This window comes from Stylophora pistillata, chromosome 2, assembly GCF_964205215.1.
Source record: "Stylophora pistillata chromosome 2, jaStyPist1.2, whole genome shotgun sequence".
Classification (NCBI taxonomy): domain Eukaryota; kingdom Metazoa; phylum Cnidaria; class Anthozoa; order Scleractinia; family Pocilloporidae; genus Stylophora; species Stylophora pistillata.
This window is the reverse complement of record NC_142520.1, coordinates 47,556,245-47,571,531: the sequence shown is the minus strand read 5'-3', so window position 1 is coordinate 47,571,531 and position 15,287 is coordinate 47,556,245. Positions and strand designations below refer to the sequence as shown.

The 15,287-nt window shown below is 35.4% G+C and overlaps 1 protein-coding gene and 1 pseudogene across 2 annotated transcripts in view; one reads left to right on the top strand and one right to left on the bottom strand.

Moving 5' to 3' along the window:
* The first annotated feature begins 915 nt into the window (after window positions 1-915).
* Window positions 916-15,287, top strand: part of LOC111345368 (uncharacterized) — a 234,642-nt gene continuing 220,270 nt past the window's right edge. The window contains exons 1-10 of the mRNA XM_088749615.1: window positions 916-943; window positions 1,423-1,437; window positions 1,752-1,808; window positions 2,666-2,722; window positions 3,082-3,129; window positions 3,416-3,472; window positions 3,949-4,005; window positions 4,209-4,259; window positions 4,751-4,802; window positions 5,749-7,178. Coding sequence (XP_088605741.1) covers window positions 916-943; window positions 1,423-1,437; window positions 1,752-1,808; window positions 2,666-2,722; window positions 3,082-3,129; window positions 3,416-3,472; window positions 3,949-4,005; window positions 4,209-4,259; window positions 4,751-4,782 — 402 coding nt within the window. The 3' untranslated portion in view covers window positions 4,783-4,802; window positions 5,749-7,178. The remainder of the gene's footprint in view (window positions 944-1,422; window positions 1,438-1,751; window positions 1,809-2,665; window positions 2,723-3,081; window positions 3,130-3,415; window positions 3,473-3,948; window positions 4,006-4,208; window positions 4,260-4,750; window positions 4,803-5,748; window positions 7,179-15,287) is intronic.
* The window catches only part of LOC111330396 (transmembrane 9 superfamily member 1-like), a 33,987-nt pseudogene continuing 29,270 nt past the window's right edge, over window positions 10,571-15,287 (bottom strand). The window contains exons 8-11 of the transcript XR_015996336.1: window positions 14,756-14,867; window positions 14,287-14,337; window positions 13,112-13,303; window positions 10,571-12,477 (exon numbers count right to left, since the gene is read on the bottom strand). The product of XR_015996336.1 is annotated as a transmembrane 9 superfamily member 1-like (transcript). The remainder of the gene's footprint in view (window positions 12,478-13,111; window positions 13,304-14,286; window positions 14,338-14,755; window positions 14,868-15,287) is intronic.

The window sequence follows — 15,287 nt, the reverse complement described above, 5'->3', positions numbered from 1 at the left end:
TTGCGCAATACAAATCAATAGTAACAAATTTTTTTATTTGAGTAAGAAGTTAGTTTATATCTACACTTATTACATCACTCGCAGCACCTAAAGGCAATATGAAGCGAATCCTGTGTTCTGATTGGCAACCCGAGCGGGCAACATGGGCTCATCTTGCCCGCTCGTGGTTGCCTGCATTGATTCCGCGCATGAAAAAATAGAACTAGAACTACAATTTCGGCGATGGATACGCAAAAAGTGGCCGAAGATAGTCAAAACAAAGGAAACAGAAACGACCCTCTTACGTCTGTTCTGCCAAAAACAAAGTTGGCTTTCTTTCGAAGTAAACAAGTCATTCATAGTTCTTATTAAAGCGAAATCTTTTTGCGATATAATAAATCCTTTATTAACCAAGCATGGTCAAGATAGGTGAATATTAGCCTCGTTCTTTTTCGCATTTTTATGGACCGAGACGAAGTCGAGGTTCATAAAAATGCAAAAAAAGAACTCGGCCAATATCCAGCCATCTTGACCTCACGCTTGGTTAATAACCCATATGTATTAATTGAATTAGTTGCGTAATTAACTATTGAGCCTTTACGAAACAAGTACCATGTTAGTCAAATGAAAGGTGCTCTTTATCTTGCTGCAGTTACTGTTCACCATGGAGAAGGCCAGTACCGTCGAAGAAGACGAAAAGAAGGTAATTAATAGAAGCCACCAGAATATTTCGAGAATCGAAAATCAGTGACAAAAACTCGAATTTTTCTTTTATTTTGCCAAAACATCCCTTTCTGTGAACTAGTTTCGAAAAAATATTTTAAACTTCAGGCGACTTTTTTTTCCGGCTGAAAATTTAAAAAGTTTGAGAATTGGTTAAAAAAGCTGAAAGTTAGTTCTACGAAAGTTTTATTTCACGTTCAAATAAATGTCATAATGGATCTACAGACAAAGAAAAATGTAGGTAAATGGTGGATAAGGTACGTGCATAAAAGAAACAGAAACTTTTTTATTATGACGGACAGTAGTTGTAGCTGTATATTTTTACTACTGATACAAGATTCCAAAGATATTGCAATTATTCGGCGTTTCATCGATAGGACCTTGATTCAAATGACATAAAGAGACATGAAAAAAATCTGAAGGAAAGCAAACACCGGCTTGTTCTTTTTTATTACTGCTATGAAAAAGTTACTGGGGCAGTTATATGTAGGTCAAGGGTATGCACTCATCGCAGTAATCCAGGATCAGAAATTAAAAGCTCTTTAACGAAGATTTTAAGAAGTGATAGAAGTTCAAAGCTGACTGTTAAAAAGGCCTCAAAATCAAGGTTACGAGCTGTCCCTGGTACACCACCCAGAATTCTTGACAGTTTCATGAAATGCAAGTAATCAAATTTATATATTTTTATCAATGCAATCTTTTTAAAACCTGTTTGTGCAGTTCAAGAAGGAAAAGGTAAGCCTATACCTAAAAAGTCAAGCGGGAAAGGTAAAAAGAATGAATTGATTTTTTGAACTGAGAATTGTTTAACATATGTTGCATTTACTCCTGCTCGCAGTGCAAGTTGATCATGAACTTGACTGCTGGCCAACTGGGGCAGTCTGCCTGCCTACAAACGAGTAATGAATTCGCTATGTGGACCACTTCATTTCTTTATTTGACTGGAAATTTTTTAGCTCATATAGTGACAGTGAGAGCAATTCTCAGTCAAGTCCTTTACATAACCCGAGGCACTCATTTATTCTAATCATAACTTTGCTTTCTTAAAGCTGGTGAATCTAAGGAGCAGGTGGAGAGCGAAGAGATTGCAGGGCCGAGTGACAAAGGTAAAAGGGAGAATGGTTTTTGATTGGTCACTCAAGGAGTTGAGCCACTTTATGGGCTATCGAAGCCTCACTTTTACTTGGGCAGTTACCGGAAAAATTATATTGAAGAATTTGGTTGAGAATTAATACTTTTGTTGAAACACTTAATTAAAACAAAAGATTGAATTACTAAGTAGTAGTTTGCTATTCTATCAAATAAATCATTTTCAGAAGACGTTAAAAAAAGAAGATAATAATTCACTACCCCTGTAAGTTTAAGTGTCTACCACCGATAGACCGTTGTGATGTTAAAAATTTCCTAGTATTATTAAAGTGCCATTTTGCTTTGAATTAAATGTCACAATGGATCTACAGAAAGAAAACAGAAGTGACCGTGAGGTGATAAAAGCTCGCATCTGACTGGTTAATACTCTCTCGAGTATTCAGGTTATGAGCTGTCCCTGGTGCTTCATCCAAAATTCATAATCCCTTCATCAAATGCAAGTAGTCAGATTTAAAAAAAATGGATTTAAGCTATGTGCTTTAAGTCTATTGGCGCAAGTCAAGAAGGAGAAAGTATGTCTGAACTTGAAAAGCAAACTGAGAAAGGTATAAGATATTAATTGATTTAACGGAACTGTAGATTAGCTTGACATGTATTGCACTTCTTTCTGCCCCCAGAGCAAGTTTTTCAACATCTTTGCAACTAAATAAGCCAGTTTGTCAGTTTTCTGGTTTGAGAGGAGCCAGTGGATTGAGCTATCTATTAATACCATTGTATCTAGCTAAAGACAAATGTGTTAGCCTAAGCAGTGATAGTGACTGTAATTCTTAATGAAATCCTATACAACTTTATCGAAAACTTTGCTTTTACGCAGCTGGTAAATGTGAGGACCAGGTGAAGAGAGAAGAGATTACAGGGCCCAGTGACAAAGGTAAAGAAGAGAAGATTTTTTGATAAGTCACTCAAGAATCATTTTTTGATAAGTCACTCAAGAATCAAGTCATTGAAGAATCTCTTTTACCTTGGTTATCACTGGGATGATTTATAGTGAAGAATTAGTTCGAGATTAATGACTATATAAAACGCTTAAGTAAAACAAAATCGAACGACGAGTACTGATGTCCTTTTTCTCAAATAAATGAATTTCTTAGGAAACTATAGAAGAAAATAAAGTAATAGCTGACAACTTCTTAAAGTAAAAGTGTCTACACACCGATCGAAGATTCTTAAAACTTTCATCAAATTTAAAAAATTGGATTAATTCAATCTATTCTAAATCTATTTGAGCAGGTCAAGAAGGAGAAAGTAAGTCTGAGCCTACAGAGTCAACAAAGGAAGGTAATAAGAGTGAATTGCTTTTCAGTAACTTTTCATTGACCAACATACGTTGCATTTATTCACACATATAGGGCAAACTGTTTATGAAAATAACAGCTAGCTGGGCCAGTTTTCTAGCTTGATAGCGGGCAGTGGGCTAGATAGTTTTTTATCAAGACTCATGTATCTATTTGACGGCTTATTCTAGCCTATACAGTGACTGGGGTTGTAATTCTCAATGAAATCTCATTCATAACCTTAAAGGTATCCATATTTCATTCTAATTAACAACTTTGTTGTCACGAAGCTGGTGGAGCTAAGGAGCAGGTGGAGAGTGAACAGATTCCAGTGTCTAGTGATCAAGGTAAAGGAGAGAGTGTGGTTCTTGATTGGTCACTCAGAGTGTTAAGGTGCTATATCAGCAATATCGGATACTCAGGCTATGTGCTTTCCCTAGTGACTCGCCCAGAAATCTCGATCACTTTGCAATATTGCATGTATTCAAATGAACATAACTAGATACGTACAATTTCTTTTTAAATCGTTCTTCTACGGGTCAAGAAGGAGACAGTAAGCCTGAACTCAAAAAGCCAACTGATGAAGGTAGAAACAATAAATTGCTTTTAGTAGCTGCTCATTTGATTACATTGTTCAACATGTGTTATGATATTAACGGGTACCTTGGGTCAATTTTCTTGCTTTATAGCACACCATGGGCCGGGTTTACTCTACAGACCACTTTATTTAAATATGTGACGGCATTTTTGTCAGCCTACATAGGAACAATGACTGTAATTATGGACATATTTCATTGTAATTAATAACTATGCTTTAACTCAGCTGGTGAATCTGAGGAGCAAGTGGAAAGCGAAGAGATCCCAGTGCCTGGTGACAAAAGTAGGTGGTTTTGATTAGTTATTAAATATATTAAGGCATTAAATGAGTTCTTAAAGCATCTCTTTTAAATTGTTAGTCGCTGGACAAATTCTAGTTGAAAACTGGTTAAGGACTGCTGTTTTTTAAAACATATAAGTAGAGAATAGATTGAAAGATCAAGTACCAATTGAAAGTAAATTTTTTCAAATGCATTATTTCTAAAGTTGAAGAGCAAGAAAAAGCGCCTGAGCCTGACATGGACGTCGCAGAGAAAGGTAACATTCCTTATAATTAATTAGCCCATATAAAGTAAAAGTGGTCCACACAATGCTTCATTAGATGCCGGATGCATAATCGCTCCACCTTGTTGCTTAAAGAAGCCTTGAAGTTTTCAGATCCATATCAGAAGTGACCACACTCAGAGATAAGATGAACACTTGAGTATTATTATACTTTCTTGTAATGGAGGGTAAAAACCTTTCTGAAAATACTGCCATTTATAATGTGGAGCTGTCTCACTTTTCGAAGCATTTTTAACGATACAGATATTTGCTCAGCCACACAGAAAACATTGCCACCTTGTGGTACATCTTTTTGAGTAGAAATGATGATTATGATGTTGTGTACCTCAATTTTCAAAACATTTAGATACAGACCAGCTACAACTGTGTTAGCGGTAACCAGTTTATAATCTCTTCCAACAATACATTCAGACTAGAGTAACTTTTATAATTCATACTTCTGTCTCTTTTCGCTTTCCATCCAGGAAAAGAAGAGATGTTTTATACCAGGCTTTAGTTTTCTGTTTTTGAACCAAGGTAAATGTTTATGTTTGTTTTAACTACTGACTGGAGGGATGCGATAAAAGAAAGCCTCATGAGGAAGTTGTGTTCTTAGTTATATCATAAAGCTTATGGGGTTAGTTTTATGTTTGAGATGCCGGATGAAAATCTGTTTAAGTTTTGTTCCGATGCATGGACGTTTCCATGCATAAAGAGTTGATTTTTGATTACTAAAACCCTCAGTTCTTGAACCTCTCTATAATCTGAATCTGAACTGACTTTTTTTAAGTCAAACAGTGTAACTGTTAAATAGTTTTTTAACTTCCTGGTACTCAAATGAATTTCATAATCGATATTTCACTGCGTCTGCAATGTCTGTAATGATCAAAGCTTCGTTTGGCGATAAAGGCTGAAGGAAGTGTGATGGTTTCTAGTTTTGATGTGCTGCTTGTATTTTTTCGAAGTCAGCTGACATTTTTTTTTTTCATGCATCCGAGTCACTGTTGCCTGTTAGAATAACAACATTTCTTCAAAGTGATCAATTCATTCTCTGAGTTTGGTATTGCATGATTTGAAAAACGTCTGATCAAAAAGGCTTCTGGGTAACCACCAGGCTGCACTAGTATTCTCGACTTCATATCGAGGGGTCTCGATGGTGTGAACCATTGGTCATTAGGCGTAAAAACTGACAACTTTTAACCGTTAGTCGTAAAAAAAGTTTATCTTTAAAAAAATATTATTGTAACAACAATTTAAATATACTTCATATCCAAAGGTTTCAATGAGGTGAACCGTTGGCTATTAGGCATAAAAACTGGCCAAAATGTTCACCGTTAGCCGTAAATGTCATCACCCTACTGAGACCCTTATACCTGCCTAACTGTCAGCTTAACTATCTGCCTCTCTATTTAATAGACGGCCTGCCTACCTGTCCACTTGACCATGCAATCTTTAACCAGTGTATTCTTTCTCTTTGCCCCAGATAGCGTCCAAGGGCCAGGTATATACCACTAGTAAAGAATTCTTGAGCTCTGGAAAGACAGAAAAAAAGTTGAATAATTTAATAGATAGAGCAGAGTAATCCTAGTAATCAATAAGTATACTATCTGTGGCGTAGTAAGCAAAACATAATTTTCGTTTTCTTACCTTTAATTATTTATTTAGCTAACATGTTGTCTGAGCTCTTCTTTGTATATGAACAAGGTGAAGTTAGTCTAGAACATCTTGAGCTATGATTAATAAGAGTGTAATGGCAATTCTTTCTTCGTTTTTGAGTTATTTCGGCCTTTCTTTTTTTGTCAATTATGACATATATGATAAGCTGAAATTCAAATTCTGTTCCTTTTGGCACATTTCCACATATTGCAGTTTTCATAGCCAATTATGGTTATTTAGAGTTTATTCATAGCTTTTTTAGTTTCCTCGTTGTTTTGATATTTCCTAGTTTTTATAGTGTATTTGTAGTTTTAATACTTAATTTGTAGTCTATATAGTTTATTCGTAGTCTATGCTTTATTTGTAGTTTTTAGAGTTCACTAGTTGCATTTAATTGTTAAGTCATAATTTTTATAGCTTATTCATAGTTTTTTCAGTTTAGTTGTAGTTTTTATAGTTTGTTCATAGTTTTTATAGTTTATTCGTAGTTTTTGTAGTTTAGTCGTGGTCTTTATAGCTTAATCGTAGTCTATATAGTTTATTCGCAATTTTCATAGCTAGTAGTTTTTATAGTTTAGTCGTAGTTTTTGTAGTCTAATAATAGTTCTTATAGTTTATTCGTAGATTTCATAGTCTATACGTAGTCTACATAATTCATTAGTAGTTTTTATACTTTATTCGTATTTTTTTCAGTTTAGTCTTGGTTTTTACAGTTTTTTGTAGTCTACATAGTTTATTCGTATTTTTTTTAGTTTATTCGTAGTTTTTTAAAAATTTATTCGTCATTTCTGTAGTTTCTTCGTAGTTTCTACAATCTATTCACAGTCTCTGTAGTATATTCGTAGTTTTCATACTCTGCATTTTGTTATAGGTCAGTTGTAGTTTTCATAGTTTGTTCGTAATTTTTGTAGTTTCGTCTTGGTTTTATAGCTTACTAGCATTTTGCATAGCTTAGACGTAGTTTCTATATATTAATCGCGGTCTTTATAGTTTATTCCCAGTCTATGATTTAATTGTAGTCTACATAGTTTATTCATAGTTTTTATGGCTTAATGGTAATTTTTTATAGTTTATCGTGGTCTATATACTCTATTTGCAATTTTTGTATAGTTAATCGTGGTCAATATAGTTTAGTTGTAATTTTTAGTTTGAAGGTGTAGTCGGATCGTCCGGGTGAGTGTAGTCCTGAGAAGGACTGTTGTCGGTGGCAGTGACTGACGTTTCGACAACCTGTGCGGAAGTCATCATCAGAGTCAAGTGAATGATTGTTGTCAGTAGAATGTTCTTATTCCAGTTCGTGTGAAATGATCGGTTGGTTTTGCCGTGATGTTATTGGCTGTAAGGCTCAAGTGACGTAAGTCGGTCGTGATTGGTCTGTTTCGGTCTGTCGGTAAATTTGGGTTGTTCTTTTTCGGTCGTTTGTGATGTTTATGTCGTGAATGAGTGTTTGTATGGGGCGGGTAGTTGTTGACATATGTTTAGGGGAGTCTGTTCTAAGTTAGTAAACCAGCTTTCCAGAGTCGAAAATAGTAATAGTGAAGATATTTGGCAGCGCATCAATCTAAATGGCTCATATCCGTATGTATCGAGTCGCTCAATATCATATGAATCTTTAGCGAAAAAAGGTAAAAATATAACAAAAAAAGAAAAAAATGCGGAAAAGGATGTCAGTCATTTGAGATTTGGCAGTATAATGATGATCTAAATAGTTAGTTTTTAGAATTATTTATAATTGGTTTGTGAGACTGGCAGAAACCTCACAACAAGACTGACTGAACACAGACGGGCGACGAGGAAAGGTGATGTCAGCAATCACATTGCTGAACACCATCGACTTACCAACCACAACATTGACTGGGACTCTGCGCAATGCCTAACCTACAGCACTGACTATTTTCAACGACTGACTCTGGAAAGCTGGTTTACTAACTTAGAACAGACTCCCCTAAACAGATGTCAACAACTACCCGCCCCATACAAACGACTCATTCACGACATAAACATCACAAACGACCGAAAAAGAACAACCCAACTTTACCGACAGACCGAAACAGACCAATCACGACCGACTTACGTCACTTGAGCCTTACAGCCAATAACATCACGGCAAAACCAACCGATCATTTCACACGAACTGGAATAAGAACATTCTACTGACAACAATCATTCACTTGACTCTGATGATGACTTCCGCACAGGTTGTCGAAACGTCAGTCACTGCCACCGACAACAGTCCTTCTCAGGACTACACTCACCCGGACGATCAGACTACACCTTCACATGTTACCCCCGGGTTCAAACCATTTACTGAATTTTTAGTTTAGTCGTAGTTTTTATAGTTTACTAGTACGTTATATAGTTTATTGGTAGTTTTTACAGTTTAGCCGTAGTTTTTATACGTTATTCCTAGTTTATGATATTTTATTAATAGCTCTTATAGTTTATCGTTAGTTTGTATAGTTAATTGTTAGTTTTTATTGTTCATCGGTAGTATTTTATAGTTTGTTAGTTTTTGTTTATTGGTAGCTTTTATAAAGTTTATGGTAGTTTTATAGTTTATTGGTAATGATTATAGTTTAGTGGTAGTTTTTAATACTTTATTGATAGTTATTATAGTTATTCGTAGTTTTGATAAATATTTGGTAGTATTTTTCTTGGCGTTTTTAAACTCGATCGCGAGCACAATAGGCGAGTAGGTCCGAAGTTACGGCGATCGTTATTTGGGGCTGCAGATTATATCGAGGACTTAAACATTTTAATGGTTAAGAGTTCAGTGGTAAGATATTTGGCAGCACATCAATCTAAATGGCTCATATCCGTATGTATCGAGTCGCTCAATATCATATGAATCTTTAGCGAAAAAAGGTAAAAATATAACAAAAAAAGAAAAAAATGCGGAATAGGATGACAGTCATTTGAGATTTGGCAGTATAATGATGATCTAAATAGTTAGTTTTTAGAATTTTTTATAATTGGTTAGCGAGCATTATAGTGATTCATACGTTTTATCATGAGTGCAGATTCACCAAACAGCTTAATTAACGTTTGGGTAACGAATGACCTGTCAGTTATAAGATATTTAGTCATGCAACAAAAATATGAATGGTTTAAATGCACAATGCAACTCGCTTGCGAGTATTTTGCACTCCTACTACCTTTCGAGTTGTTAAATGTCATTGTTATCTCTACTTTGGTAGATGAAAAATAGAATAATGAATAACATCGATGAAAGTATGACAAAAGGAAAAAAAAGGAAAATATACAGGTTAAGACATCGCTTATCAGAGTTTTGTAGTATATAGTGTTAATCTAAATAGCTCGTTTATTAGAAGATTTTATAACTCTTTTGCGAGTATTATTATAGTCTTAAGCAGTTACAGTGACGTCCATTAATGTTACTTTTACGTTATTGATATTTCACTCAAAAAACGAAAAAAAGCTGCAAGAAAAAGGTCTAAGAATACCGCTAACTTAGATATTTGGTGGAGTTTTGATGTCTAATTTTGTAGTTCATTTCGAGATTTTTTAAACTTATATCGAGAACTCTAGTTCATTGTTGTTTGTGGTATTCAAGCTAACTTTGCACAAACGCGATCATCGAAATGGCTTTTACAGTAATTAAGAATATCTTCAACTTGTCAATGGCTTTGAGAGGGAAATGGCGGAGTTACGAAAATTGTACCAAGTCTGTACGAAGTTTTGAATGGGGGAGTCGTGTTTACTGTGAACCAGAGCCTCAAATAAAACACCTCTTAGACCTTATGCTTGAGTTCATTTTCATTTTATCCATAAGTCTCTCTTGGGCTTTATCCACAGGGTGGATAATGCGTCACGATGCTGTTCGAGTCAAACCGTGCAGAGTGGTTTTCGTAATCTCTTAACCTTAATGGGAAGGGGCAGATAGACGGCCTAGAATTCCAAGTGAAGTCGAACCTTTGATTTTCATCAGTTGAAATTAACTAGAAGTTATCTGAAAGATGTTACCCTTTTCGGTGCTTTGCAGGCGAGCGGAAGTAAGTGCGAGGCAGGTGCAAGGCAGTGTCTTGTCCCCCTCGTCAAATTGAAGCAATGGGGTTGTTAAAACGTGGCTGTTGGTTAAGTCGCATACGAAAACATTGGCCTTATTGATTAGATGATTGCAACTGTGTTCCACCGAAGCTACCGTAATTAATTTAGCTCATGAGCCACCTTTGCGGTCAGTGATGAGTACAGTGAATAAAGGCTAATAAGAGACGTAACAACTTCATTACGGTTACCATCTCTAAATTTACAAGCACTTTGGTAACTGTTTCTCAGCAATCCCAAGTGGATTTGTAGCGTTTACTTATTTTTTTTTCATAAGTTGCACCTTCACACTCAGCTTCCTTTCCTTTCTGTTGCTTTAGAGAGTATAGATGAATGCCTGGAACCATAGTTAATAGAGGTTTCCTCTATTAACTATGCTGGAACTCGGGCTTGTGGCTGAAGTGTGGGAATTTGCCACATCACTCATGGGAATAGAACTTAATTTTAAGGTCTGGCTGGACACAGCAGAAATCCTTAGATGACCCAGGCACCCATTTAAGCAATAATTTATAATGAATTGCAATCACAACTGTAAACCAAACCGATTTTAATCTACAGCAACTTAAGCCAAATTACACAGTAAATAAGGGTTCTGTTAAAGATTTTATTTTGATTGTCTATGGAGCTGTAGGAACTCTGGTGGCATTAAAATAAGCTGTACTCTCTGATACCTTAGCCATTGATTGATTAAATCCTTAATGACAATTGAACTAAGTACTAATGATAATAATTTTGTTACCCCTACCTAAGCATTCCTTGCATTATATAGGTTAAATCCGTATCAACTGAGCAGAGAAATCATGGTGTGAACAAGGTAAAAAAGATCTTATCATTTAGGTTAAGGAACATAAACTCATCAGACATATCTGTTAGTATAAATCTACCAGCGTTGTATAAACAACACTGCAGTTTGATTGGCTTCGCTACTCGCCATTTCTTTTTAAAATAGTAAGGATGCAACATCATGTTGTTCTCGGTGACGTAGTCTCGGCGTCTCCTCTCCAATAGATCACGATTAAGAACCGATGAAAATGCGTGTGTAGTCTAGTTTATTGTAGTATCTGTGATGGCTAGTGAGAAGAGTGAGTAGCCTAACAGTGAAGTCCCAAAAAAAATTAAAAAAAAACATGAACATTTCTCTAAGTTAAATTTTGAACGATTATTAGAATAATACCCAAAAAAAGTATATTTGTTGCTTTTGATTCATATACGTGAAAATTGATAGACACCACGCAGTAAAAGAAAAAAAAAAAAAACAATACCCACCAGAAATCCCAAACTTATGATAAAATTGTTAAATAGCATGACATGAATTATAAGCCTCTTAAAGCCTGCCAGGTTATAAAATAATCAACCAAATATTGTACAATAATACCCATGTACTATAAACTATAATTATACCACTTAATGTAAATTAACTTAACAGTCAGAGCATCATCCGCATATCCTTTGACACGAATCAAGTAGCATTTAATTCTCGTTGTATCGGTGCAGAAGACGTGGGTGACTAAAAAATGTTCCCCAACATAAATAAAATATTTGATATGGTGTTTCAACTATTAATTATTTCTTTTCCACCTTCCAACCCAAATGAACACCTTCAAGGTGTTCATTTGACCCTTGTACTCTGTTTGCATAGTGAGGCCAAAAGGGGGGAGTTGCTCCTTGGTAAGAGGTGTTTTCCACAACTCGGCCTGGCCAGGTCGGGCTGGGTGGTTTCAAAATAAATTAAGAGATTTCCCATTTTGTCTTTTGTCAAAAATCCGCTGGAGAAGTGGAGAAAAAAATTCAGAAGTTGACATATAGATCTAGTTAGGTGACTACTTGTAACTCGACCAACAAGTGAATTGGTTTAGCCAGTCATCTTTGACCACTGATAAATACAACAGGACATTATAATATTACAGCACTACCATGTTTCTGCTCTTACTACTTTCCCTCCCAGGCATGATGACTCTTTGCAAATAAAGACGAACACCAACTATGGAAATACTGCCTTGATAAACACGAAATTCCCAGTTGTAAACTACAGAGAAATTTACAGTCCATTGGTACAGCTAGGGGAGAATTTTCTCCCAGACTGTGGGAGCCAAAAGGTTAATCTACACCTCACAACGTTGAATAGCTATAAGATAAGTACTGCATGCTTGCACAGATCAAAAATGACCCATTAACCCTTTGGTGCACTTATTCAATAAAGTTAAGATTAATTATACTTATACTTCAAACAACTTGTGTACTGGGCAGTGCAAAAATTGTCCCAACTTTCCATCCTTGATTTGATCTAAGTTAGCCCATCTTCAGGTTGACATAAATGTATCTTATAAACTTTAAGGAGGCATAGAAAGCCACTGTGCTGAGCATCAGGAAGAACACATAGCATGTCAGCAGTGTGTATCCAAAAAACTGTACTGACTGAAGCATTCCAGACACGTTGGATCTCTTGTAGTAGTAAAACACAGCATAACCAAACACAAAAATAGATATGGACCTGAAACAGACGGGTAAGGGAAGCTAAAGAATATTCTGACCCACAGAGAAAATTTAGATTAATAACTCAAAAAAAAAAAAACACATAACAAAAAGTTAAATACTACACATAAAATAAAAACACTTGAAATTTTTCAATTACATGTATCTTTTGATCATTTTCAGGGCAACACAAGTCATCATTATTCACACAGAACTTATGTGGGCTGTTTTGAAAGAACTCTTCAAAAGATAGAGTCTGGAATCTGATAATTTTTATGCCTGCTATATCTTGGCCCCTATATTCTTCATTGTCATACTTACTTCTGAAACTTATGCTTCCCAAACCATTTACCCTTTATTTTAAGCACTGGAAGCAGTGCATGTCATATTGAGCATAAAAACCTTTGAGCATATTTAGTCTTGCTAGGGATGATGGGTGGGTGTGGGTGTGCGTGTATGGGTGTGCGTGTATGGGTGTGCGTTTGTATGTGTGTGCATGTGCTTGTGTGTGGGGGGGAGGGAAAGGACTGGCATGGCTTGTTATTATACCTTTCACCGTGTTCTAGCTCTGAGCTATTGGTCAAAAGTACTACTAACAGTACATGTACCTGCAAAGGTGTTCTTAAATTATACAACATTAAAATCATCCTCACCCTCCACACATAAGTGAACGCCACCACCAGCGGTAGTCTTCACTAGAAAGCTGAAAGTATGTCAGAGCAATGGAGATACAAGCTGTGACGTTCAGAAGGATAACAAAGACTATGAAAAGGATTCCATTTAAGGTGTACTGTTCACGTCCCCACAGTGTGGCAAAAATGTAGTACAGCTCCACAGAGATTGCACTGCAATGCAAGATTCCAAAATAATAATATAACATTCATGATGAATCAGGGATGGTCCCTCTCACCAGTGTGTGATATGAGGGAATTACCAGCCCTTCATGGGTATGTAGCTGGTTCAATGTATGCATGCAGTAGAAAATTTGCTTGCATGCAATATCCATTTAACAAATACTTGGTTTTTTATTTGTATTTGTTATTCACATATTGAAATACATTAAATGTGATTTTCTTTTACTTGACTTTTTTCGATCATAAAATTCCTGTTACTAAGAGAAATTATTGTGCAAATTCTGAAGAACTTAAAGCTAAAGTAAATATAGAGGTGATACTGTATGTTATAAGGTACACTGACTTTTATGACCAATCAAATCCAGCTGATCTCAAAATATTGCCAATTCTTTATAGAAGACAATTATGCTCATAGTCCTTTAGGCCAAAACCAGCACAGATTCTAGGGTAAATCATTTTGATTTGCTCCTATGGTTGAAGGCGCTACTTATTTTGAAGATTAGCCCACCAGGGATCAACGTTGTCAGGTTTTCTTTATACTAGAGTGAGCATGGCTTGTTACATCCGTGGTTACGTCGTAGTCCACTGAAAATTAAATAGTTTCGCGACACATTACTATTTACAATATTCTTAGTCGAAGCAACAAACGGTTTCGTAATTTTTTGTGTTTCTGAGTAGTTGGATCCCTTGATTTGCTATCTCAATGCTTTATCTTGATGCTTGTGTTTACTACCGTTGATGACCAGCTTCGAATGCTGTTACAGCATAAATTGTTCCTTTTAAATTATAAGTCACCTGACCTAATTTTCCCGCCGCACGTAGTCGAGGCGAATTCGCAATTACGATAATTAATTCTAATTCTTTACTACGCGCTCCCCTGAACATGCAAATCACATTTTGAATATAACATTATTTTACTACAGAACCTTCTATTGTTCATAAATATTTGCAAACAAGCAAGAAAATAAACAAACCTGAATGGTAGAAAACCTCCAATAACCATCCTCACCAAAGTGCTACGATACCTAGAAGATATGATAAATGAGAGGTCAGATAATATAATTATTTAATCAAAAACACTACTACCTGAGTGTATAATCCATTTCTATGAAAGGAGCAAAAATCAAAACAAATGTAAAAGAGGATTATACAAAGTAACAATGAAATATCACTAGTTTTTGTTGAATACTTAAGGTAAACTGAAGTCTTACAAAATGCTGCACCAGAAAAATAATTGAAGCAAAGTTAGTCTGTGAGCTCCCAAGAATTGTTAGACAAAGAAAACTGAAATGAAAACTGTAAGAAAAAGCAAATATGGGTAAGTACGATGGTACCAGCTCTTGATGTTTCCACTTTGGTTGACATTCACAATTAGGGATTAGCAAGCTAAGGGAAATGATCTTATTAGAATACTCAAAAGTATTAAGAATAACTGATTGCTACCATGGTATGGGAGGAATCTCTCTGGGTATGTTCTTAGTTCTGCATGGGGCATTAAAGCTTCCAGCCCAGTTCTTGCCAAATATTCCACCCAGGATGGTTCATGGAAACCCAACTTTAGGAAAAGCAAATCAAACATGGAACACTTCTATGTACATGTAATTATTATATAACACATTGGGTAATAATGTCAAAATAAAATATTGCTCACTGATACATTTTTTTTTTTAAATTTTACTTTTTTTCCATAAAAATATGATTGTCAAATGGATAAGCTGTCATCAGACTTCCCTTACCAAATCTACATATATGTCACATATAGGAGACATATGTTTCATTACGGTACATATATGTTACATATATGTTCATATATGTCATATATATGTGTCTATACAAGATTGAATGTAACATATATGTAACATATATGAAACTTTTTCTTGTAAAAAGTGACATATATGACACATATATGTATCCACAAGCTTAGAGGTTGACATCTATGTAACATATATGTAACTTTTTCTTGTAAAAAGTGACA